Source organism: Moschus berezovskii, chromosome 7 (genome assembly GCF_049115385.1).
Source record: "Moschus berezovskii isolate FMDL1 chromosome 7, NW_MosBer_1.0, whole genome shotgun sequence".
In the NCBI taxonomy this organism is placed as follows: domain Eukaryota; kingdom Metazoa; phylum Chordata; class Mammalia; order Artiodactyla; family Moschidae; genus Moschus; species Moschus berezovskii.
The window spans coordinates 97,100,561-97,127,841 of NC_142466.1; the positions used below are offsets into that span (position 1 = coordinate 97,100,561).

Consider the following 27,281-nt stretch of genomic DNA (forward strand, 5'->3'; position numbering starts at 1 on the left):
GGTGGGCTACAGTCTACAGAGCTGCAAAGAGTCGGACACGACTGAAGCAACTTAACAGCAGCGGCGGCGGCAGCAGCACATATACAACTGAATCACGTTGCTGAATACCTGAAACTAACTCTGAAACTAATACCTGAAAGCACTGCAAATTAGCTGTATTTCAATAAAAAAATTAAACAGACTGCATTGTTTTAAAAAAACAAAAAGAAAAAAAAATAAAAAGGCTAATGAGAGGAAAAGATGTGAAAAAGAATGCTGAACAGGTTTCAGTATCTAATAAAGAGAAATTTGTATACTCATTATTTACAAATACTGAAGGCAAAAATCAAAATGAACAGAATGCCTACTTTTTGATAAGTCTTGGCACTATTTGACATTTCACTCATGAATTTCTATTGATTGATATAAAAATCGAGGTTTTAAAAACATCTGAATATAGTAAAAATAGTTGTTAATCTGAGTATTAGGCACATCCATCTATTATTACCATTCCCTGTACTTTTCAGTATGATTAAAATATGTCATAAAGGGAGAAAATTTATATTTGATAAACTGGTAAAAATGGAGGCTAACTCTGCGGGGAAAATACGAAAAAAAGTTTTATCAGGTAAAAGGACTTGTGGCTCAACATCATTAGGTATATATAAACTAGCACTTCAGAAACCAATTAAAATTCAACATAATTACACAGATAAATCTAAGTTATTTAAAAAACAGAAATCCCTATTATGCTGAACTATGTATATAGAGACAATGCAAATATTCAATTTTCAAATTTTTATTGATCACACATGCCCTAATGACAAACACTGTCAGGTATTAGGATTTGCCCACTGTGGTGGTTTTAAAACAGGACCACAATTCTATGACACTTCTCACATAGAGCAGAATACACGCCCACTCCCTTGAACCTGAGCAGACCTCTGAGACTGCATCAATGAATAAAATGCAACAAAAATGAATCCATATAACTTTCAGGACTCCCAACAGAAGACACCATGCATCTGTGCCTGTTTCTCTTCAGGTACTTGCTCTAGGAGCCTTATAAGTCCAGATATCCAATGGCCCACAGTAGAAGAGAAATACCCTAGGAGCGTTACACACTGAAGGTTCCCCACTTCAGTTTTGAGATGGCACCAGACTAGGGGCATATCTGAGCCACCATAGCAACTCTGGAATGTCTATCTAGGTTTCTTGATGCATGAAAATAAGAAACCCCCTTTCCAGGTGAACTTTGTTAATGGGCACATTTTTTACTGATATAAGGATTTATATCAGTTTATGTTAACAGGAAAAATGATTAAGATAATTTTATAAATAATACTGATCAAGGGATCATTAATGTAAGAGTATAATACATAACAGTGAAAAATAAATGACCCCAAGATCTTACATGTGCAAATATTAAACAATAGGCCAACTGGAATTTACAGAGTACCCACTCTGTCTTTAGTGCTATGCCACATGCTCTAAGAAATTATCAAAGGATAAGAAAATGTAAGATCAAAGTACTGACTAGGATTAGACAATCTCCCCCGTAACAGTAACATCTCCTGGTTTGGCTCCTTCAATTACTTATACCATACTACACATCACTCTAATCAATTCTCTCTCCTAACTAAGAATATGACCTTAAATCAATGAAGAAAATAGGAGTGATGAATTCACCTGGGATACAATTCACTTGGGATACAATTACTGTTTCAAGCTACAGAAACATGGGGGTTCACTGATCAACAACTTTTGTTGACAGCAATTTTTGCAACAAATGAGATGAAATAAACATTTTGTTAAAATAGTATGATCAACAAAAACAAAGTTTTTTGCAGAGTAGCTATAACGTGGTAGGCAGGTAGCTAAGCACCTAACACACAAAAACACATGTATTTCTTCATAATAACCCCAGTAGATACATAACAGTACTATTGTTTAGATAAGGAAAAACAAGGCTTAAGAAGATACAAAATGCATCAATGTTTACACAGCTAGTAAAAGAGCAGGACAGGACTTCCCTGGTGGTACAGTGGATAAGAATCCGTCTGCCAATGCAGGGGACACAAGTTCGATCCCTGGTCTGAGAAGATTCCACGTGTCGCAGAGCAATTTAAGCCTGTGTGCAACTTGAACCTGAGCTCTAGAGCCCACATGTGGCAACTGAACCTGCGCTCTAGAGCCCACATGTGGCAACTTGAATCTGCTCTCCAGAGCCCGCATGTGGCAACTACTGAAGCCAGCGTGTCTAGAGCTTGTGCTCTGCATCAAGAAGTCACAGCAATGAACCACAAAGCGCAGCCCCCGCTAGCAGAAACTAGAGAACCTGATCGTGGTAACAGAGATCTGGTGTAAACAAAAATAAATAAACAAATTATTTTAAAAATTTTAAGAAGTAAAGAAATAAAAAACGAGCAAGATAGAACTGATGAGAGTTGGAATCAGAATAGTAAACTCTCAGCTGACTTACACTCCAGTCTGTCACCATGACTGCAAGTTAATCTTATCAACAAATCTAACAGTTGAATCAATGTTTATAAGAGAGGAACTAAAATCAAAGAGATAAAGGAATTTAAAATCTTAATCCCTGTGGCTCCTCTACAAAGGAATTACGAACTCCATAGCAAATAAATATAATAAATTCTAAACCACACAGCAACCATTTGTAAGATTAGTAATTTTGCTAGCTGAATTCTCAGATTCACTTATATTTGACAGATGTTTTCAATATTCAAATGTATTTCTGGAATGGAGAAAAATGTAAGTCCAAAAGAGAACATTGGGTTTCCCTGATGGCTCGGTGGTAAAGAATCTGCCTACCAACACAGGAGACTCAAGTTGGATCCCTGGGTCAGGAACCCTGGGTCAGGAAGATCCCTAAAGAAAAAAAATGGCAACCCACTCCAGTATTCTTGCCTGGGAAATCCCATGGACAGAGAAGCCTGGGGGGCTACACAGTCCATGGCATCAAAAAAGAATCAGACACAACTTAGTGACTAAACAACAACAACAACAAAAGAATATATTACTTACCTATTTTATTTTGTAGCCTATAAGATTTTGACCTTTTGGTTTTCTAGGGTAGACAAAAACTATGCAAAGTCTAAACTTCTAGTATCAGCTGTATGCCACAAAAGTAAGAATTTCTATTAAATATTAATTTCATTTCCATACATTACATTCCAGTAAAGTTCTTTCAAATAAATATACAAAAAACTGAGTTTACCTTTTTTCCTATTAAATACTCTAAATCTCACTAAATCTCATACTCACCTAGTCATCTCACTTTCACTTCTTTCAAAAACCAATGATAAAACCTTTACTTACTATAAACTTCTTAAGTATTTACAATTCACTTGCTAAATTTACTGGACATCCATAACTCACTGCAAAAGACCAGAGGAAAAATTAACATGATTCCCTACCTTTCAAAAACCTAAACCTGTGTTTTTCACATGTATAAAATACTAGAAATCACAAAACTTTTAGCAAAACACGAGGAATTACATGAGAGCATTCCCCATTTTTACAACTGTTTCAAATTTATTGTACTAAAGTAAGTATAGAACTGCACTGCCTACCTGCATCAGCTCTGGACCGTTGGCCAGGTGTCTTTCCGAATGGGGTCTTCATTCATCTGTATTTAAGTGAGCAGCACAGCTGCTGGACTAGGGTGAAAATTCAATATGCTCCAATTTGAAACTTTTCACAGAATTTCAATGTTCTTGTTAATCCATCATCCCAAGCGCTTTTTTTTTAACAAGTTCAGCAAAAATACGTGAAATCTTAAGTACTCTGTAAAACAGTGAAATAACAGTTCATTACTAGAGCATCACACAAGAGCAAACTTCTCCAAGTAAGCCATCAAACGTGACATTATTTTAAATGTAACATCAGTGAAAACGCACTTTGCCCAGAAGCAATTAATTTCTCAGTCCTCGGTGCCAAGGACTGCACAGAGAAGCAAGAGAAAAGGAAGTACTAGACCCTTCAACAAAGAAAAGGGCAGTTCCTTGGCGGTCAATTGAACATAATACAGCCTTGGGCTTCCCACACTGTATCCCAATCCATTTTGCTGGCAGAAATCAGAAAAGGGTAGACACTGGTATGTCAAGAAAGATTTAGACCGGCACAGCGCATCTTCTTGATGAGACACAAAAAGACCCAGCAAGACACAAGAGTGAGAACCAGGTGCAGCAGGTACACAGTAGAACAACTGCTGGAGGATGAGCCAACACTGGAATCTACTTCAAGCCTGAGCCTCTGCTAGGTGGAAGGTCGGTAAACCACAAGACTTGGGCAAGATAAGGGATTACAGTCAATAAGACTTAGCAGTTCCCTTTCTGCTCCCAAGATTCCAGAAACCAGAGGGAAAGATCCAATCACTCTGGAGGACCCTTAAAGAAATTTTCACTCATTCCCATGCAAAAAGTTAAATCATCTTATAAAAATGGTTTATCCTTTAAACCAAATTTGGGTCCGGTTTACAGTCCACGTAGTAAAACATCTATGGAAACATATTCTCAAAAAACACAAAAATATCTACCACAAATTTCAGTTCACAAACTGAACCACCTGACTACATTCAGTTCTCATGTATTAGTTACCGTATCTACAACTTATAGCCATGTATTCACAGATTTAAGAACTAAATGGAATGCATTTTCTAGAGACTAAACTATTAAAAAAACAGTTAAAATAATTTAAAAAGTCTAAATAACAAGGGGAAAAGGAATCATTTTAACTGGTAAAAAATTCTTAACTACACAAGTAAAACTTTAGAAAATCTCAAGGGAAATTTAAAATCAAATGAACTTTATAATTCAATGAATATTCAGAATGACTATTGTTTGAAGCTAAGGTAGAAGGGGAGAGACACTACACAAGTAAGTAAGCAAAGGAGATAGCATCTCAAGTGGCAGTAAGTTACAGGGCAATCCCTCAGAGATATGGCGGGTTCAGTTCCAGACTACCACAATAAAGCAATTATCGTCAATTGTCAACTACAAACTGGTGTTTGCCATCTGCCTCTGTGGAGATTGAACACTGTGCTGATGCAGCTGTTGACCCTCAACACCCCCTGAGGGAGTTCAGGGTAGAGAATAAGGCATTCTGTGCTCCACAGAATCTGGTGAAACAGGTCTTTAGATAATTAGATATTTTCAAGAACTGATTTCATGACCCCATCTTTGCATCTCCTCATATCTAGAAAAGCACTAAATCCCTTCATGAAGACATCAGCTCCTCATGACTAGCAGAAAACCTCTTATTAGGATAAGAGTTTGATCGCACTGAACTCCCCCTTCACCAAAATCTTTATATTCACTTTCCCTCACTACCTCTGGATCAGTCTCTCAGAGCTATATGAGATGCTGTCTCCCTGGCTGCAGTCCTCATTTTCTCCCAAATAAAACTTAACTCTCAAGTTGTTTTTAAGTCGACACAATAAAGTGAGTCACATGAATTTTTTGGTTTCCAATGCATATAAAAGTTATGTTCACATTATACTGCTGTCTATTAAGTAAGTATGCAGCAGCATTATACCTGAAGAAAACTACATGCATCTCTTGATTTTAAAAGATTCTATTGCTAAAAAAGCTAACCATCATCTGCCAACGCCAGGCTGCCACAAACCTTCAACAAAACAAGGTATGCCTGTAATGAAAAAAATCGGAATCAGTATCACCAAGCCCGTGCTCATTCTGCTCACCGCACAGCAGGGCAGTGAACCCAAGAGGCAAGGTGCAGAGACAAGCTGGCTGGCCACGGAGACGGCAGACCAACGTCTGAAAAGAACCATCCCGTCTGGGTCCGGATGCCAGGTTCTTTTATAGAACCCAAGAGAGAAGCAATGAAGAACCACAGTCGAAAGGCAGAATAGAGACTGAGGCAGTGAGGAAGTAAAGTAAAAAGGGTTTTCAGTCTTGCAAATATCTCCAGGAATGGCCACGCCTCTGGAGAGAACGTGTAAATCTTTTTTTTGCAGCCATTCACAAGTGGGCAGGGTCAGATTATCTATGAGCTGAACAAGGCATTTTAGTTTAACAGGCAAACAATAAAGTTTGTGGAAGTGATGGAATTCCAGCAGAGCTATTTAAAATCCTAAAAGATGATGCTAGTGAAGTGCTGCACTCAATATGTCAGCAAATCTGGAAAACACAGCAGTGGCCACAGGACTGGAAAAGGTCAATCCTCACTCATCCCAGTTCCCAAGAAGGGCAGTAGTAAAGAATGGTCAAACAGGACAATTACACTCATCTCCCATTCTAGCAAGGTTATATTCAAAATCCTCCAAGCTAAGCTTCAGCATTACGTGAACCGAGAACTTCCAGATGTTCAACCTGGGTTTAGAAAAAGAAGAGGAACCAGAGATCAAATCGCCAACATTTGCTGGATCATAGAGAAAGCAACGGAATTCCAGAAAAACATCTGCCTCTGTTTCACTGACTACACTAAAGCCTTTGACTGTGTGAATCACAACAATCTGTTGAAAACTCTTAAAGAGATGGGAATAGCAGACTATTACCTGTCTCCTGAGAAATCTGTATGCAGGTCAAGAAGCAACAGTTCATGGAACAACTGACTGGCTCAGGATTGAGAAAGGAGTACAAGGCTGTTATTGTCACTGTTTATTTCACTTATATGCAAAGCACATGACGAGAAATGCTGGGCTGAATGACTCACAAGCTAGAAGATTTGCCAGGAGAAACATCAAAATTTCAGATATGCAGACGATCCCACTCTAACGACAGAAAGTGAAGAGAAACTAAAGAGCTTCTTGATGAGGGTGAAGGTAGGAGAGTGAAAAAGCCAGCTTAAAACTCAATATTATAAAAACTAAGATCATGCATTCAGTCCCATCACTTCATGGCAAATAGAAGGGGAAAAGGTGTAAGCAGTGACAGATTTCCTCTTCTTGAGCTCTAAAATCACACATGGTGACTGCAGCCATGAAATTAGAAGACCACTGCTTCTAAGCAGGGAAGCTATGACAAACAGTGTGTTAAAAAGCATGGACTTCATTTTGCCGACAAAGGTCTATACAATCAAGGCTATGGTCTTTCCAGTCATTCCAGTCACATATGGATGTTAGAGCTGCACATTAAAGAAGCAGAGCAAGGAAGAACTGATGCTTTTGAAATGTGATGCTGGAGGAGACCCTTGAGAGTACCTTGGGAAGCAAGGAGATCAAACTAGTCAGTCTTAAAGGAAACCAACCCTGAATACTCTGGAAGGACTGAAGCTGAAGCTCCAATACTTTGGCCACCTAATGCAAAGAGCTGGGCTACTTCCCCGGTAGACAGTGGTAAAGATTCTGCCTGCAGTACAAGGGCTGCAGGTGACATGGGTTTAATCACTGGGTTGGGATGATCCCCTGAAGGGGGGCATGGCAACCCACTCCAGTATTCTTGCTGGAGAACCCAAAGACAGAGGAGCCTGGCAGGCTACAGTCCATGGGCTCACAGTGTAGGACACAAAAGAAGTGACTCTGCACACACGCACAATGCAAACAGCTAACTCATTGGCAAAGACCCTCATGCTGGGAAAGATTGAAGGAAGAAGGAGAAGAGGGAGACAGAGGATGAGATGGCTGGATGGCATCACAGATTCAACGGGCATGAACTTGGGCAAACTCTGGGAGATGATAAGAAACAGGGAAGCCTGGTGTGCTGCAGTTCATTGGGTAACGAAGAGTACTTGGCGACTGAAAAAGAGGCAGAGAGGCAGGGTCCTTAGAGGCAGGCCATTAAGTAAGATTTGAAAGGCAAAATGGTTGTCTGAGAAGGCCTTACTGTGAAAAGAAGAAAAGCTGTGAAAAGAAGCAAAAAGCAAAGGAGAAAGGAGAGATTTATCCATTTGAATACAGAGTTCCAAAGAATAGCAAGGAGAAATAAGAAAGCCTTCCGCAGTGATCAACGCAAAGAAAGAGGAAAACAATAGAATGGGAGAGACTAGAGATCTCTTCAAGAATATTAGAGATACCAAGGGAACATTTCATCCAAAGATGGACTCAATAAAGGACAGAGATGGCATGGACCTAACAGAAGCAGAAGATACTAAGAAGAGGTGGCAAGAATACACAGAAGAACTGTACAAAAAAGATCTTCACGACCCAGATAATCACAAAGGTGTGATCACTCACCTAGAGCCAGACATCCTGGAATGTGAAGTCAAGTGGGCCTTAGGAAGCATCACTACAAACAAAGCTAGTGAAGGTGAAGGAATTCCTGTTGAGCTATTTCAAATCCTGAAAGATGATGCTGTGAAAGTACTGCACTCAATATGCCAGCTAATTTGGAAAACTCAGCAGTGGTCGGTCACAGGACTGGAAAAGGTCAGTGTTCATTCCAATCCCAAAGAAAGGCAATGCCAATGAATGCTCAAACTACCACACAATTTCACTCATCTCACACGCTAGTAAAGTCATGCTCAAAATCCTCCAAGCCAGGCTTCAACAGTACGTGAACCATGAACTTCCAGATGTTCAAGCTGGATTTAGAAAAGGCAGAGGAACCAGAGATCAAACTGCCAACATCTGCTGGATCATCGAAAAAGCAAGAGAGTTCCAGAAAAACATCTATTTCTGCTTTACTGACTATGCCAAAGACTTTGACTGTGTGGATCACAACAAACTGTGGAAAATTCTTCAAGAGATGGTAATACCTGACCTGTATCCTGAGAAATCTGTATGCAGGCCAAGAAGCAACAGTTAGAACTGGACATGGAACAACAGACTAGTTCCAAATCGGGAAAGGCTGTATTTTGTCACCTTGCTTATTTAACTTATATGCGGAGTAAATCATGAAAAGAGTTCAATCTGGAGTTCACCTGGGCTGGATGAAGCACAAGCTGGAATCAAGATTGCTGGGAGATATACCAATAACCTCAGATATGCAGATGACACCACCCTTATGGCAGAAAGCGAAGAACTAAAAAGTCTTTTGATGAAAGTGAAAGAGGTGAGTGAGAAAGTTGGATTAAAGCTCAACATGAAGAAAACAAAGATCTGGTCCCATCACTTCATGGCAAATAGATGGGGAAACAATGGAAACAGTCAAAGTCTTTATTTTGGGGGGCTCCAATAATCACTGCAGATGATGACTGCATCCATGAAATTAAAAGACACTTGCTCCTTGGAAGAAAAGTTATAACCAACTTAGACAGCATGTTAAATAGCAGAGACATTACTTTGCCAACAAAGATCCATCTAGTCAAAGCTATGGTTTTCCAGTAGTCCTGTATGGACGTGAGAGTTGGACTAAAGAAAGCTGAGCACCGAAGAATTGATGCTTCTGAAATGTGGTGTTGGAGAAGATGTCTTGAGAGTCCCTTGAACAGCAAGGAGATCCAACCAGTCCATCCTAAAGGAGATGAGTCCTGAGTATTCACTGGAAGGACTGATGCTGAAGCTGAAACTCCAATACTCTGGCCACCTCATGCAAAGAACTGACTCATTTGAAAAGACCCTGATGCTAGGAAAGACTGAAGGAAGGAGGAGAAGGGGACGACAGAGGATGAGATGGTTGGATGGCATCACCAACTCAATGGGACATGAGTCTGAGTAGGCTCCAGGAGTTGGTGATGAACAGGGAGGCCTGACGTGCTGCAGTCCATGGGGTTGCAAAGAGTCAGACACGACTGAGCACCTGAACTGAACAACTGAACTGAACAAGTAAAATCACAGCAAAAAAAAGCAAGTTGAAGAAACAGATCCAACATGGAGTCAGAATTGGTTGGTCTCTGTAGAAGCAGCAGCATCTCCTCTAAAGGTGACTTTTCCCCCACACAAGGTTCCCAAGCTGTTTCCAGGGCTCTCCCACATTGAGCTGAGGAAATCAGTCTAGGTGACAACAAAGACAGACATCCACCTTTCCCAAGAGTCCACCCAACAGCCATGCAAGCCTCACACAGCTCTACCTCTTTCACACCAGAAATCTCAGCTTCCACATTCAACTCTTCCCACGCTGCTATAGCTTTCCCTACCGGAACCCTACAGCCCTTATCCTCCAATCGTCCAAGCCTCTCCATTGCCTTAAGGCAGTCCCCACCATCCAGTAGCTCCCTCCAAAGTGGTTATTTGTGTTCTCCACTATCTTTACTTACACGATCTCTCCTACCCCTACACCCTAATGTGCAGGCATGTGCCACAGCACTCACATTAATAGTAATAACAGGCCTCCCTTCTTCTTCAAAAGAATTGATGCTTTTGAACTGTGGTGCTGGAGAAGGCTCTTCAGAGTCCTGTGGACTGCAAGGAGATCCAACCAGTCCATCCTAAAGGAAATCAGTCCTGAATATTCATTGGAAGGACTGACCCTGAAGCTGAAACTCCAATACTTTGCCCACCTGATGCGAAGGGGCCACTCATTAGAAAAGACACTAATGGTGGGGAAAGACTGAAGGCAGAAGGGGATGACAGAGGATGAGATGGTTGGATGGCATCACCAACTCTATATATTCGAGTTTGAGCAAGTTCCGGGAGTTAGTGATGGACAGGGAAGCCTGGGGTGCTGCAGTCCATGGGGTCGCAAAGAATTGGCCACAAACAGAGCGACTAAACTGAACTTTTTGTTGCAGACCTCTATCTGCCTATTAACCCTCTAGTCATCTGCACACATTTTTGAAAATCTGGTTCCTGGTTTGCTTGTTTTCCATTACATTTTTGGCAACATAAGATCCTTTGAACAACATGCCCCCTTGGTTTTAAGACATCTTTACTTCAATATACCCAACTCCAGCCAACTATCTCCACAGTCACAACCTCAACCTTCTCATTGACCAATCACTCCAATACCTTTGGAATCTTTGTTTTAAGCATCTTACATTCAAAACAACCTCTAGTCACTCCAATTTTCTTACACCAGCCATCCTACTCCCAACAATTACTTTATGCAACCACTACCTCCAAACTGTGGCTTGATTTTTATCTCCTTGGGTACTAACCGCCCTCATTACTCAGCTTAGATTCCACAGATGGTCAACTACATAGTGACTTCCTTGCTTGTCTCTGGCACTTTCCGCCAAAACCAACTTCTTGCTTACTACAGCCACAATTTGAGCCATTAAGCATGGCTGAAAAACTTCTAACTTAAACTCTTATATCTCAAGTGAGTTTTTGACAATGCCCACCCTCAGCAGGTAAGCTTCCTTTTTGCTAGTCAGATGGAAGCAAACAAGAGAACTACTCATTTTCCCACTACCAAATTTATCAGCTGACTGGTACCTTCTCCTACTATAGTAACAGACAAACTGTTTCAATTCATCCCTTTCATATGTTTTGCAAATCCCATCTTCTGTATCAATTTCCCTTACCACTAAAATATTCTCATCAGCACCTAACAAAGGATACAGTATTTTCCAATTTTAAAAACATCTCCCAACTCTGTTCCTTTTCTGACATTCTTCACAAAGCTACTTCAAAAATTAAAGAATATTTTAACCTACACAAGTATCAATGTTCCCTAACATAATAAATCAACTTGGTTCTATAACATAAAAAATTTGGCTTACTGATGATCTAAAGGCACCCTTCTCACTAGCAGATATAAGCTTGTCTTTGTATGATTTTCTATTGCTTACCACTGTACTAAAATTTTCAGGTTAAACTTGTTACAATACTTTCACAGAAAGTAAAACACACAGACTGAAGAGTTGCAGCAGTAAAGGATACAGGAGCTTTTTTAATAATACAAAAGTCCTTCCCTATTTTTGAGTTGCAATTACTATTCCAAACTGCCTGATTTTATCTTAGAAATGATATATACCAAAATCTCATTTCTAAGATAGCAGGAGTCACAATTTTTTTCAAATGTCACAGAAAATGTTATCAAGTGAAGCTTAATTTGATGGCCATAAAAAAGATAGCCCTGTATTCAGGATTAAACCCAGCAGACTGCTAACCCCATGAGGCGAAAGGCTTCTAGAAAATAATGTTGCATAGTACCAAAGAATCACCCCAAATTACCTGCTGATTATGAACGGTGCTTGACAGCGGAGGGACCAAACCATTCAACACCACTAATTATGAGCCAACCACACTTCGGAGTCTTCCAGACATGACGTAATGCAAAGCACACCACACACAAGAGCAGGTAAGAAGCTTCTACAAGACAAATGGGTCATATTCTATAAAAGTTCAATGTCACAAGAAAATAAAAGACAGACATACTGATCTAGATTAAGAGACTAAACGCAGACAAGTAAATCCTAAATGCATGGTTTGGAGGGGGAAAAGCTGTAGAAGACACTGAAGACAAACGGGGAAATTTAAACAGGGACCATATAATAGATAGCACGTTATGACATCATCATTGAACTTTAAAGGCACAATGACATTATAGTTATGCACAAGAATACACTTATTTTTAGGAAACGCATACTAAAATTTCTACAGGTAGGGTGACATAATGTCTGCAAGTGAATTTCAAATAGTTCAGGGGAAGAAAGCAATACATACAACAAACAATCAAGTGAAAATAACAAAATATTAATTTCTGAATCTAAACAAAGAATATACCTATTCTCCAAATTCCTACTTCAATTTAAATTTTAAAAATAAATAAAATTTTTCATAATAAAATTTGGAGAAAAGATGATCTTAGATTTCCTTTTGCTAAATCCATCTGTATTAAATATAGCTAGCTATCCAGGTATGCAATTTTGCTGCTGCTGCTGCTGCTAAGTCACGTCAGTCGTGTCTGACTCTGTGCAACCCCATAGACGGCAGCCCAACAGGCTCCTCTGTCCCTGGGATTCTCCAGGCAAGAACACTGGAGTGGGCTGCCATTGCCTTATCCAGTTAAAACATCTAAGAAGAATTAATTCAGTAACCATAATTCAGTCACTGAATTCACCTGGTAGCACGTGCCCTTATGGAATATGAATTCCTGGAGGAAATAACCAGGTGCTAGACAACTTTTAAAATGTCATGAATTTAGTTTTGAAGCTCAAAATTCTTCTATAACCATCTCAAAGGTTGTTTGTCCCCAAGCACATGCTGTGTCTTACACACTAATATACATGTGACAACTCAGACTCTGCACAGCCACCATGAGGCACACACGCTATAGCTGTTCCATTTTGGAAATTTAAAAACCTATGGCACCGAAATTAAAACAGCTCTCAAGTGGGCTGCAAGAAGTATTACTGAGATATATTTATTTTAAAAATAAACACAGGGACTTCCCTGGTGGTCCAGTGGTTAAAATTCTGCACTTCCACTGAGGGGGCTTGGGTTCAATCTCTGGTAGGTGAACTAAGATTCCACATGCCACACAGTGTGGCCCCCAAACCAAACAAAAATTAAAAACATAGATTGTGCCCATAAAGGAAAAGGACACCACAAAAAAAATCAATGACACAGCGCTGTTGTCTCCAAAAAGGTTAAAAAATGAATGTTTCAAATTTTCAGACATAAAATTAATAAACACAAAGCAGAAGTTACATATCAAAATATTTGCTGCCAGCTGCTATCACCAAACAGTGCTATTTATAAATTACTAAAGCTGCTTAAGCTAAAGTGCCATGTTCCAAAGAAGTCTCAACACCAATGCAAAAGTACACAGGAACACTAAAGGCCAAACACATCACGTGTAAGCTGAAGTTTGAGCTGCCAACAAGGGTCTTAAAGTTGTCATCATAGAGGGCTCAGAGTGTGGGGGGGAATTTATCTTAACACAAATATTTATGTGAAAAATGACATATGGCTAAAATCTGAATAGGACCTAAACATTAAACAAAAAATAATTTTCTTAACTAAGATACTGTAGATACAAAGAAAAACACGCAAATCTTTAAAGTGTTATGATGCCTGCAATTTACTCCAACTTTCAAATGGCTCAACAAAAAATATTAGGAGAGCAAAATGTTAGCAAATGAAATCTCAATGGAGAACATACAGGTATAACTAAGCTATAGTTTTAACCTTTCAATGCAGAGGAAATTTCATTTTAAAAGCTTGGGGGATAGGGAACAACAGAGAGTGGAGAATAGCAAAGTTTGGAACTAGTGGCAACAGCACAGATTTACTACACGTACTCAACAGTCTGTAGCTTATTTCCTAAGGCAAGGTTTTTTTAAAAAATAGATTAAGAAAAGGCGGCAAAATATTTGCAACTCCTGAATCTGGATGGCAAGTATACAGATGTTCAAATGCCTGTTTCAACTTTTCTATATGTTTGAAAATTTTCACATAAAATGGTTAAGAGAGACAAAGAGTCAATGGTTTCAGATTTTATAAATCTGGAAAGAAGAAGCCTTGGTTTACAACTTAGAACCTTCCTAACCACATAAAAGATTTACTAGAAAGTCCAGTCACAGATGTTTCAATGGATGGCAGGTAAAACCAGCACTCTAGGTCTCCAGTGCCGACTTCCCTTTCGCTAAAACTTTAAAATTAAAATGAAGGGCTCAATTTGAACACAACATCATTAACTACCCAATGTTTGGCTACAGTATATACCAAACTATCAATATAAACAAAACCATTAAACAGTCTAAATCACTAGACATCTAAACACCAAGTTCTAATATAAGAGCTCTTAAACATGGACAAAATTCACTAGTACCATGAACCTGGACAAGGGAAAAAATCTATCTTCATTTTCCTTTTACTTCCATCATGTGTATGAAACCACAATATTATGAGTATCACTGACTTTCTCAAACAATAGAAATCACAAATCTTTCCAACCCCCACTGCATATGTTACAGATCTCAAAATAGCTTTAAAGCTCATCCACTACTTCTAAATTAAGTTACATGGCCTGCCACAGAACAGACATGACCAGAGCCAACAGGGTATTAGTCATCAAACTATGAAAACAGAATTGGTGACTGCTGTAAAACAAAGAGTTTGGCTGGCCTTCATCCCAGTTCCTAGGAAGTACCTTCTAAATCCTTGGAATGTACTTAGTAACAGGAGTACTTTTGATTTATGATCCCCTAGATAGTTTGTGCTAACAGGATGACTCACCAAAAAGATCAACTACGGGATTAGAGAATTGGGATTTTGAATCCCCTGACAGCAGTCAATTTTCAAAGAGAGAAGCTAAAGATTGAGCTCAACGTTATGGCCAATGATTCAATCAGCCATGCTCACATAACAAAGCCCCAAAAAACACTTTGGACAGTCAAGTTTCCCTGGTCAACAATACTCCAGCCCTACACCCCGTTACATATCCATGTGCAGGACAGTGATACTCCTGAGTCCACCAAAGAAAACTGGATGATTCCCACTCAGACTATTACAAACCTCTTCCTGTGTGTTTCTTCTTTTGGATGGTCATGGATTTGGATCCTTTTCTGCTATAATGAAACTGTATCATAAGGATAGCATTTTCCTGAGTTCTATGAGTTCTTCTAGTAAATTCTCAAATCTGAGGTGGTCATGGGAACCCCTGACTTTGTAGCCAGGTGGTCAGAAATGTGGATGGCTTGTGGACCCCAAGTTTATTGCTGGTATCTGCAGTGAGGGCAGTTTTACGGAGGATAATGCTTCAACATGTAAAGTGTAGCCTCACTCTGAGTAGCTAGCGTGTTAGGATTATATGCACTGACCCACAGATCTATAATGCTGTCCTGTATTCCCTATCATCAATTATTTATGGATCAATATGCTACAGTCCATGGGCTCGCAGAGCCAGACACGACTGAGTGACTGAACAACCAACAACAAACGTGAAAGGTCAAAGACCGCCTCAATTCACTCTGATAAACCCCAAGAACGACCACTTCAGTACTTTAAAATATAAGAATTGTTTACCTATGTCTTATCTGCCACATAATATATTAACCAAAAAGTACTATTACTAAGTTAAAGTTTTCATATTTTAGTTAACTATTTAAATGTAACTTACTTCTCCTTTGCTTCCTTGAATTTAACTTACTGTATTCAGAAACATTCTGAGAAGATATCCATAGGTTTTGCCAGACTGCCAAAAGACCCATGACAAAACCATTCCTACCTAAAACCACTGGCAAAAAAAACAACTCCAAATCTTTGGTGTGTCTTTACAAGGATACACACAGGAATCACTAAAGAACAGACAATCCTGGTGGTGATGGAATACCATCACTGGGGATGGACTGGTAATTTAGACCACTCACCTGAAAGCTAGAATATTAAAATAAAATCTGAAAGAACAACGCTAACAAAAACTGTTGGGAACCAGGGTTTCTTATAGGAATGGTTAATTCCAGGTAAGGGGGAGGAAATCCATGAAGAGCCTGGAACATCTGCGCATACCAGAAGCCAGGAAGTTATCCAACTTAAGAAGGTATCACTGGAGTGGTGTCACAGAGACAAAGGGGGTTCTTTTACAGTATTTTCTTGACTGTTATACCGTTCACCCTCTGTACCTATAAGTTCCACATCCACAGATTCAACCTACCTTAGATAAAAAATATTCAAGGGAAAAAAAATTCCAAAGTTCCCCCATAGCACTACTACCTACACAGCATTTATGTTGCATTTGCAACCACTTAGCAGTACTTATGTTGCATTTTAGTTCAGTTCAGTTCAGTCTCTCAGTCGTGTCCGATTCTCCGCGACCCCATGAATCACAGCACGCCAGGCCTCCCTGTCCATCACCAACTCCCGGAGTTCACTCAAATTCATGTCCACAGAGTCGGTGATGTCATCCAGCCATCTCATTCTGTCGTCCCCGTCTCCTCCCGCCCCCAACCTTTCCCAGCATCAGAGTCTTTTCCAGTGAGTCAACTCGTCGCATGAGGTGGCCAAAGTATTGCAGTTTCAGCTTTAGCATCAGTCCTTCCAATGAACACCCAGGACTGATCTCCCTTAGAATGGACTGGTTGGATCTCCTTGCAGTACAAGGGACTCTCAAGAGTCTTCTCCAACACCACAGTTCAAAAGCATTGATTCTTCGGCGATCAGCTTTCTTCACAGTCCAACTCTCACATCCATACATGAGGTATTATAAATAGTTTAGAAATGACTAAGTATATGGGAGGATGTGCATAGGTTACATGAAAACTATGTCGTTTTATGGAAAAGACTTGAGCATCCATGGCTTTCTTCAAGGGATACTAGTACTAATCCCCCGCCGATATTGAGGAACAACTGTATATGACGGAAAATGTCCCCAGACCAAAACTTGAACACACACTGACACATACCCTAATCACACGCTTGTAGGTATCAAAGAACTTGAAGTGCTTCCAGAGGTAGGGCCTTGAGAGGTAAACCCCAAATTTGCCACTTTTATCCCTAAGGGTAATGGCCAAGTGTTCGGGGCAGCTAAAAGGTAACAACTTTGCAAGGTGAGGGGCCAAAGGCCAGAACCCAGGGACTACCAAAAGGAGAGGGCTAGTAAATCCATCTCTCTGTAAGATGGAATCCTGAACTGCTCTTGGGATCTAAGGGAATGTTAAAAGACCCAGCTGCAACTCATCTCTACCTTAAAACTTAGCTGAGATGATCCTAAGCCACCTGATCCCTCAGATGTCTGGCAAAGCAAGCATAAATCCTCGCCAGGAATACCATCCCAGAGCCCAAATTATCTCAAACAATTTAAAAAATATAATCTACTACATGTGCAACCATGTAAGTTAAGTTAGCCCACAAAGAGACAAAATAAAACCCAGCAGAAACAACAAATAACAACAACCAAAAAAAGCAAGACCCACTAACGTCTAAAGAGCCTCTTGATGAAAATGAAAGAGGAGAGTGAAAAAGTTGGCTTAAAGCTCAACATTCAGAAAACTAAGATCATGGCACCCGGTCCCATCACTTCATGGGAAATAGATGGGGAAACAGTGGACACAGTGTCAGACTTTATTTTGGGGGGCTACAAAATCACTGCAGATGGTGACTATAGTCATAAAATTAAAAGACACTTACTCCTTGGAAGGAAAGTTATGACCAACCTAGACAGCATATTAAAAAGCAGAGACATTACTTTGCCAACAAAGGTCCGTCTAGTCAAGGCTATGGTTTTTACAGTAGTCATGTATGGATGTGAGAGTTGGACTACAAAGGCGGCTGAGCACCAAAGAATTGATGCTTTTGAACTGTGGTGTTGGAGAAGACTCTTGAAGAGTCCCTTGGACTGCAAGGAGATCCAACCAGTCCATTCTAAAGGAGATCAATCCTGGGTGTTCATTGGAAGGACTGACGCTAAAGCTGAAACTCCAATACTTTGGCCACCTCATGCGAAGAGCTGACTCATTTGAAAAGACCCTGATGCTGAGAAAGACTGAGTGCAGGAGGAGAAGGGGATGACAGAGGATGAGATGGTTGGATGGCATCACCGACTCGATGGACATGGGTTTGGGTGGACTCCGGGAGTTGGTGACTGACAGGGAGGCCTGGTTCATGGGGTCGCAAAGAGTCGGACACAACTGAGCGACTGAATTGAACTGAACTGGGCTGCCAGCTACTGCAGTTACAAAATTATCCTTTAAAGTAAGTTATGGGAGAAAGGCTACAGGAATAAATAACTAAATAAAAAAACATCTGCAACTATCACATTCAAAGTGATTAAAAATAAGATATAAAACTCTGGTAGAAAACTACCACAGAATCAGATTTTTCCAGAAGTGAAAAAAACACAATAAACTCAATGGACAGATTATCAGTAAATTAGTCTTGTTAAAAATTAGTGAACAAAGGGAGATCAGAAGAAATACCAAGAATGAAGCATGCCAAGGGTAAATAAAACACCAGGAAAGTCTCCCCAAGTATTTTAATGGTGTGGAGTGTTGGGAGACAGGGCAGCAGAAATACATTAAAAGACAATGCTTGCAAACATCTCAAAAGAATAAAAAGCATTACCGTAGATTCAGTAAGACCTGTAAACACAAAATATAAATTAAAAAATATATAAAATACAAAATACAAACACAAAATATAAATTAAAAATCAGAAAAACTGTTCAAAATGATATAAATAAAAAGCATGAAGTAAAAAAGATTCTATCCATGACAGCAAATACTAAACTAACTCAAGAAGAAACAATAAAAGCTGAAAATGTAATTCAGTAACTTCAACACCTTAGAAGAAAACCGACAAGTTAAAACTCTATACATATCAAAAATATCCTTCAAAAACAAATAACAAATTGAGATACTTTTAGACTAACACAAACTCATAGAATTCACTATTAGGAGTCACAGAACAGGGGAGAATCAAAGAGTGTTCTTCAGGCAGAAGGAAAACGAAACTGGAATTGGACTGGAATTACAGCAAGCAATGAAGAGCAATGAAAAGGGTTAAGGTAAATGGCTAGTACTAGGGGACTCCCTGGAGGTCCAGTGGCTAGGACTTTGCCCTCCAATGCAGGGGACATGTGTTGATCCCTGGTCACTGAACTTAGATTCCACATGCCATGGGACAGCTAAGACCACTCGCTAAAACTAGTGAGGCTGCACGCCACAAGTGGATAAAAGTCCACACGCGGTTACGAAGAGCCCGCCTGCTTCAGCAAAGATTCCACATGCCGCAACCAAGATCTGACAATTAAATAATAAATAAATGGCCATTACTGTACAAATTAATAACGTATAAGATAAAATATACACAGAGTTAAAATAGGACCAACTGAGCTACATAAGTGCAAATAAAATAAATGGAGTTTCAGCGTCCACAAAGAGGGGGAAATAACCAAATGTTAAGATTTTGACAAGTCAAAGATGCATGTTTTAAGTAACCTTGAGATTATCAGAGTTAAAAAAAAAAAAGGACATCCAAAGAAATGAGGAAAAGACACATAAAACAGGTACAATAAACAGAAAACACAAGAACATATTTAAACCCAACTATGTCAGTCATTTTGTTAAATATCAATAGACCAAACACTCCAGTTACAAGAAATATTGTCAGACTAGATTTTTTAAATCCCAGCTATGTATTGTTGACAACAGAAAAATCCATGGAAAGCCACAGAAAGACTGCAAATAAAAGTTAAAAAAATTAAAAGGCACACACTATACCTACTAATCAGAGAAAAGATAATGCAATTACATTAATATTAAGCTAATCGAACTTTACTTCTAATAATACTTTTGCCTTAAAGGACACATAAAGACTCAACGGTGAGGAAAATATACAATGCTAAACATGTATGCACCTAGTAACATAACCACAAAATAGATAAAGCAAAAATTATCATTAAGGAGAAACAGACAAATGCAAAGTAAGCATACCAATACATTTCTCTTGATAACCAATACAACCAGCAAACCGAAGGGAAAAAAGGACAGGAAGAATTTAACACAACTAGCAAAGCTGAACTAACAAATATACAACACTGCATCCAACAAATGTACAAGCACATTCCTTCCAAGCACGCACAGGTCATTTGCAAAAACTGATTCAGAGCTGTGTCGTGGCACACAGCAGGCAGAAAGGACGTGCTTGCCCGCACTACTCCTTCCTCTTTCTCTACTCCGTATTTGTGGGAGCAGCAGCAGTGTCCATGACCCAGTTGCCAACAAGCAGCTCTCTGTCAGCGCGCAGGAGCTACACACTCTCCAGGTGAGCAGCCAGGAGACAGTCGCCCAGATCAAGGCTCATGTAGTCTCACTGGAGAGCACTGCTCCAAAGGATCAAGTCCTGCTCCTGACAGGCTCGCCCGGAGAGGATGAGGCTACCCTGGGTCAGTGTGGGTTAAAGGTTCTGAGCACTCTGGAAGTAGCCAGCCTCATGCTTGGTCCATGGTTCCCTGGCCCCCGCTGGGAAAGTAAGGGTCAGACTCCAAAGGTGGCCAAACAAGAGGAAAGGAAGGCAGACTGGGCCAAGAAGCCTGTGCAAAGAGCCAGCACTTTGTCAGTGCTGTGCCCACTTTGGGCAAGAAGGGCCCCAGTGCCAACTCTCAAGTCCTTCGTAATCCTGGCTTTCTCTAATAAAGCCACTTAGCCCAATCATATAGGAAAAAAAAAAAAGAACCTGATCAGATTGCATGTGAGGCCATAAAGCAAGCTTCAAAAAATGTCGTAAGCTTTTAATTATATAGTATTCTGACCACAAAGAAATCAAAACAGAAATCAGAAAAAAGCACACAGAATACAGAAGATTCTTAGAGCAAAGAAACTATTCTGTATGTAACTATAATGGTGGATACAAATGTAAAGACTCACAGACTATATAAAACCAAGAGTGAACCCTGGTGGTCCAGTGACTAATACTCCATGTTCCCAACACACGCGGCCCGGGTTTGGTTCCTAGTCAGGGAACCAGTGATAGATCCCACATTCCACAACCAAGAGTCAGCAGGACTCAACTAAAGACCACACATGCATCACTGAAAACGGAAGATCCCGCATGCCACAACTGAAACCTCGCACAGCCAAATAAACAAACAAATATATTTTTAAAAAGAAGAGTGAACCCTATGTGATCCTGGCTGACAATGATGTCAACGTAGGTCCATCCACTCTAACAAATGTACAGTGTGGTACAGGATGTGGCTCATAGGCGAGGCTATGCTTGTGTGGGGTCAGGGGGTGCAGGGAACTCTGTACTTTCTACTCAGCACTGCTGTGAACCTAAAGCTCCCCTTAAAAACAAAAGTGTATTTGGAAATAAGAAACAAAAAGTTTATCTGGCAGGCTAGGTTAATGAGTATGCAAACAACTCTCAAAATCTTCGTTGCTTGAGACCACAGAAATTCCCACTTCCTGCCTTCTCCCTCTTTTCTCCACTCTTTCCCATCTGCTCCCCCGCCCCCAGCTCTCAGTCTGCTCTAGACACACAAAGACCTGCACTGCAGGAAGGTCCACTTGTAAACACCATCACTGGCAAGAAAAAGGGAAAACGGCAAATCTCACCACTGCTCTTAAAGCCTGTGTGACAAGTCTCTTCAGCTCACACTTCACTGGCCAAGACAAATCACATGACTACTCTACTTTGGAGGCAGAAACTAAAAGCAAAAATACTGCCACACACTCTCAGAAAAGATTTAAACTTAATACTGGGGAGGATGTGGAGTCACAAGAATGCATTCATCAGAAAAGAAACTGATAGGTATACCCACACTGGATGTCTGGCATTATCTAATACTGAACACAGGCATAAAAGACCCAACAATTCTTCTCCTAAGTCTACCCAACAGAAAAGCAATCAAGAAACATGTACCTGAATGTTCAGAGCACATCCACTTACACGAGCCCCGCGACACTCATGAAATGAGCCTCCTGGATCACCTAATATGGGGAGCTGCTCGGTTCTAAATCCATCATGGCCCTTCCCCCAGACCAATACTTCCCACAGGCTGTTCTAGCCAATGACTGGCCGTAGGCAGGATGCTAACGTAGGCCCATTTCAGCAGGGCAAGGGACTCCTCTGGTCCCAACTTTGGCTAGAGGACATGTCACTGGCCTTGCTAACACTTTCTTGGAACAGCACTTAAGTCCTAAGTTACCAGACATTCTCTGTAATTTCTTCCTCCTCCACATACATCAGACCTGCAAGGGGCTGTTCACTCTCTCACAAGTATTTCTCCCAATACAGAAAAATCTAATCCCAACATCCTGTCTTGTGCTTGGGGGGAACTGAACAGTCTCAAAGTGGGAACAACCTAATATTTTTCAGCAGGAGAATGAACAGCCATGGATAATACATGAGTAAATCATTACACGCATAAACAAACTACAACTATACATGACCTTGTGAATGAAATGAATGACAAAAATGAGCACCAGTTGCATGGGTAGTATGTCACAAACCACAGATTTGTAATTACTTCTGTACTTTCAGTATATTTCACTGAAGAAAAGAAAAAAAGGCAAGACTCTGAGAAGTCAACTGTCCTTAAACCAAAAGGGGAATTGGCTACTTACTACTAACCAGATACAACCACTATGGAGAACAGTGTGGAGGTTCCTTAATAACTAAGAATAAAAGTACCATCCGGGTAGGCTCAGTCGTGTCCGACTCCTCGCGCCTCCGTGGACTGCAGCCCACCAGGCTCCTCTATCCATGAAATTTTCCAGGCAAGAATATTGGAGTGGGTTGCCATCTGCTCCTCCAGAGGATCTTCCTGACCCAGGGGTCGAACCAGTGTTTCCTGAGTTTCCCACATTAGTAGGCAGATTCTTTATCACAGAGCCACCTGGGAAGCCCAAAGGTGACGCTGAGGGTGATGAGGGCCAAAGGGAAAAAGAATTCCTTTCTCTTTTTCTCCCTCCCTCTCTCCCGCTTCTTACCTTCACCTTAGTATTCATTTGAGCACAGACATCAATGCTACTCTCAAAACTACCATATATGACTCAGCAATCCCACTACTGGGCATACTCCCTGAGAAAACCATAATTCTAAAGGACACATGTACCCCAATGTTCACAGCAGCACTATTTACAACAGCAAGGATATGGAAGCAATTTAGATGTCCACTGACAGATGAATGGATAAATATGTGGTGCATATATACAATGGAATATTACTCAGCAGCCATAAAAAGGAACAAAACTGGGTCATTTGAAGTGACGTGGATGAACCTAGAATCTGTCACACAGCAGAGGGAAGTTAGAAAGAGAAAAACAAATATCGTGTATACACGGAATATATGTGGAATCTAGAAAAAGGGTGCTGAGGAACCAAACTGCAGAACAGGAACAAAGATGCAGATATAGAGGATGGACTTTGGGTGGGTGGGGGAGGAAATCGAGAGAGTAGCGCTGACATATACACTCTGCTGCTGCTGCTGCTGCTGCTGCTGAGTCACTTCAGTCGTGTCCGACTCTGTGTGACCCCTTAGACGGAAGCCCACCAGGCTCCCCTGCCCCTGGGATTCTCCAGGCAAGAACACTGGAGTGGGTTGCCATTTCCTTCTCCAATGTGTGAAAGTGAAAAGTGAAACTGAAGTCGCTCAGTCGTGTCCGACCCTTAGCGATCCCACGGACTGCAGCCTACCAGGCTCCTCCATCCATGGGATTTTCTAGGCAAGAGTACTGGAGTGGCTTGCCATTGCCTTCTCCGATATCTACCATCTGTAAACAGACAGCTGCTGAGAGGCTGTCGCAGAGCACAGGAAGCTGGTCTTGGTGCTCTGGGATGACCTAGAAGGGTGGGACGCAGCGGGTGGGAGGCTCAAGATAGAGGGGACATATGCATACTTATAGCTGATGCACGCTTTTGTATAGCAGAAACACAACACTGTAAAGCAGCTATACTCCAATCAAAAAATGATAAAATAAAAAGACTATAGGCAATTTATATTTCTTCAGTGAAGCCACTTTCCAAAATATGTAAATTATTTATAAAGTCAATGCATTTTAGGTGAACACCACTTTATGGGCCAAAACTTGTGGTGAAGAGTAATTACGAAGAGAAAGCACATAAGGTTGCTTTTATCTTTTACTAAGTCCATTTAAAAGATTCAAGAGATTAGATCTGATAGACAGAGTGCCTGATAAACTATGGACGGAGGTTCGTGACATTGTACAACAGGCAGGGATCAATCCATCTCCAAGAAAAAGAAATGTAAAAAAGCAACATGGCTGTCTGAGGAGGCCTTACAAATAGCTGTGAAAAGAAGAGAAGCGAAAAGCAAAAGAGAAAAGGATAGATATATTCATTTGAATGCAGAGTTCCAAAGAATGGCAAGGAGATAAGAAAGCCTTCTGCAGAGATCAATGCAAAGAAATAGAGGAAAACGATAGAATGGGAAAGACTAGAGATCTCTTCAAGAAAATTAGAGATACCAAGGGAACATTTCACACAAAGTTGGGCTCAATAAAGGACAGAAATAGCATGGACCTAACAGAAGCAGAAGATACTAAGAGGTGGAAAGAATACACAGAAGAACTGTACAAAAAAGATCTTCAAGACCCAGATAATCATGATGGTGTGATCACCTAAAACCAGACATCCTGGAATGTCAAGTCAAGTGGGCCTTAGGGAGCATCACTACGAACAAAGCTAGTGGAGGTGACAGAATTCCAGTTGAGCTATTCAAATTCTGAAAGATGATGCTGTGAAAGTGCTGCAATCAATACGCCAGCAAATTTGGAAAACTCAGCAGTGGTCACAGGACTGGAAAAGGTAAGTTTTCATTCCAATCCTTAAGAAAGGCAATGCCAAAGAATGCTCAAACTACCCCACAATTATACTCATCTCACACGCTAGTAAAGTAATGCTCAAAATTCTCCAAGCCAGACTTCAACAGTACGTCGTGAACCGTGTACTTCCAGATGTTCAAGCTGCTTTTAAAAAAGGCAGAGGAATCAGAGATCAAATTGCCAACATCTGCTGGATCATCGAAAAAGCAAGAGTTCCATAAAAACATCTATTTCTGCTTTACTGACTATGCCAAAGTCTTTGATTGTGTGGATCACAACAAACTGGAAAATTCAAGATATGGGAATACCAGACCACCTGACCTGCCTCTTAAAAAACCTGTATGCAGGTCAGGAAGTAACAGTTACAAATGGACATGGAACAATAGACTGGTTCCAAATAGGGAAAGGAGCACGTCAAGGCTGTATATTGTCACCGTGCTTATTTAACTTCTATGCAGAGTACATCATAAGAAATGCTGGGCTGGAGGAAGCACAAGCTGGAATCAAGATTACCGGGAGAAATATCAATAACCTCAGATATGCAGATGACACCACCCTTATGGCAGAAAGTGAAGAGGAACTAAAAAGCTTCTTGATGAAAGTAAGAGAGGAGAGTGAAAAAGTTGGCTTAAAGCTCCACATTCAGAAAACAAAGATCATGGCAACCAGTCCCATCACTTCATGGCAAACAGAGAAACAGTGGCAGACTTTATTTTTGGGGGCTTCAAAATCACTGCAGATGGTGATTGCAGTCATGAAGCTAAAAGATGCTTTCCTTGAAAGGAAAGTTATGACCAACCTAGACAGTATATTAAAAAGCAAAGACATTACTTTGCCAACAAAGATCCATCTGGTCAAAGCTATGGTTTTTCCAGAAGTCATGTATGGATGTGAGAGTTGGACTATAACGCTAAACACCAAAGAATTGATGCTTTTGAACTGTGGTGTTGGAGAAGACTCTTTAGAGTCCCGTGGACTGCAAGGAGATCCAACTAGTCCATTCTAAAGGAGATCAATCCTGGGTGTTCATTGGAAGGACTGATGCTGAAGCTGAAACTCCAATACTTTGGTCACCTGATGTGAAGAACTGACTCATCTGAAAAGACCCTGATGCTGGGAAATGTTGAAGGCAGAAGGAGAAGGGGATGACAACAGAGGGTGAGATGGCTGGATGGCATCACCGACTCAATGGACATGATTTTGAGTAAGCTCCGGGAGTTAATGATGGACAGGGAGGCCTGGCATGCTACAATCCATGAAGTGGCAAAGAGTCAGACACAACTGACCAACTGAATTGAACTGAGGCCATTTAAAGAAAAACTTTTTATGATTATACAAAAATAGCAGAGTAACCAAAAATTACCAATTATAACCCAATGATTAATTCTAAATAAAAAAGGCCATTTAACAGACCTTCCAGCCCAGGATGCAACTGTCACCATGGCATTTACAGATCCCAGTTCAGCGTCCTGTCCACATCAATAAATTTGGACTAACCCAACTTTACATTCCCTCCACAATCATCTCACACCCTTAACATCCATTCCTACAATTATTCCCCAGGCAAACTCTTTTGGAGAATAGGTCTACCTCTTCATAATTCACACATCGCACCTCATCCTTTGAGGCCTTCTGGGAGGATTCTCAGTTCAGTCGCTCAGTCGTGTCCAACTCTTTGCAACCCCATGAATCACAGCATGCCAAGCCCCCTGTCCATCACCAACTCTCGGAGTTCACTCAAACTCATGTCCATCGAGTCGGTGATGCCATCCAGCCATCTCATTCTCTGTCATCCCCTTCTCCTGCCCCCAATCCCTCCCAGCATCAGACTCTTTTCCAGTGAGTCAACTCGTCGAATGAGGTGGCCAAAGTATTGGAATTTCAGCTTTAGCATCAGTCCTTCCAATGAACACCGAGGATTGATCTCCTTCAGAATGGACTGGCTGGATCTCCTTGCAGTCCAAGGGACTCGCAAGAGTCTTCTCCAGCACCACAGTTCAAAAGCATCAATTCTTCAGCGATCAGCTTCCTTCACAGTCCAACTCTCACATCCATACATGACCACTGGAAAAACCATAGCCTTGACTAGACGGACCTTTGTTGGCAAAGTAATGTCTCTGCTTTTTAATATACTATCTAGGTTGGTCATAATTTCTGGGGAGGATTCTAGGGGAAGCCAAATGCAGGGTTTTCAGGCAAACATAGATTAAGTTCAGACAGGGGATGAAAAGGCTGCTTCTACTGGCAAAGGTAGTCCAACAGAATTTAGG

The 27,281-nt window shown here is 40.7% G+C and overlaps 1 protein-coding gene and 1 pseudogene across 4 annotated transcripts in view; one reads left to right on the plus strand and one right to left on the minus strand.

Moving 5' to 3' along the window:
• Positions 1-27,281, minus strand: part of SPIN1 (spindlin 1) — an 81,809-nt gene that overhangs the window by 47,141 nt on the left and 7,387 nt on the right. For 2 of the 4 annotated variants that reach the window (XM_088838185.1, XM_055427528.2), the window contains exon 2: positions 3,573-3,786. The exons of 1 other annotated variant lie outside the window; for it this stretch is intronic. In XM_088838185.1, the coding sequence (XP_088694311.1) occupies positions 3,573-3,624 (52 nt within the window). In that variant the 5' untranslated portion in view covers positions 3,625-3,786. Of the gene's footprint in view, positions 1-3,572; positions 3,787-11,956; positions 12,095-27,281 lie in introns of all 4 variants that reach the window. One more of the 4 variants, XM_055427527.2, reaches the window with a different exon arrangement.
• On the plus strand, positions 17,231-20,856 carry LOC148777428 (ubiquitin-like FUBI-ribosomal protein eS30 fusion protein pseudogene; annotated as a pseudogene).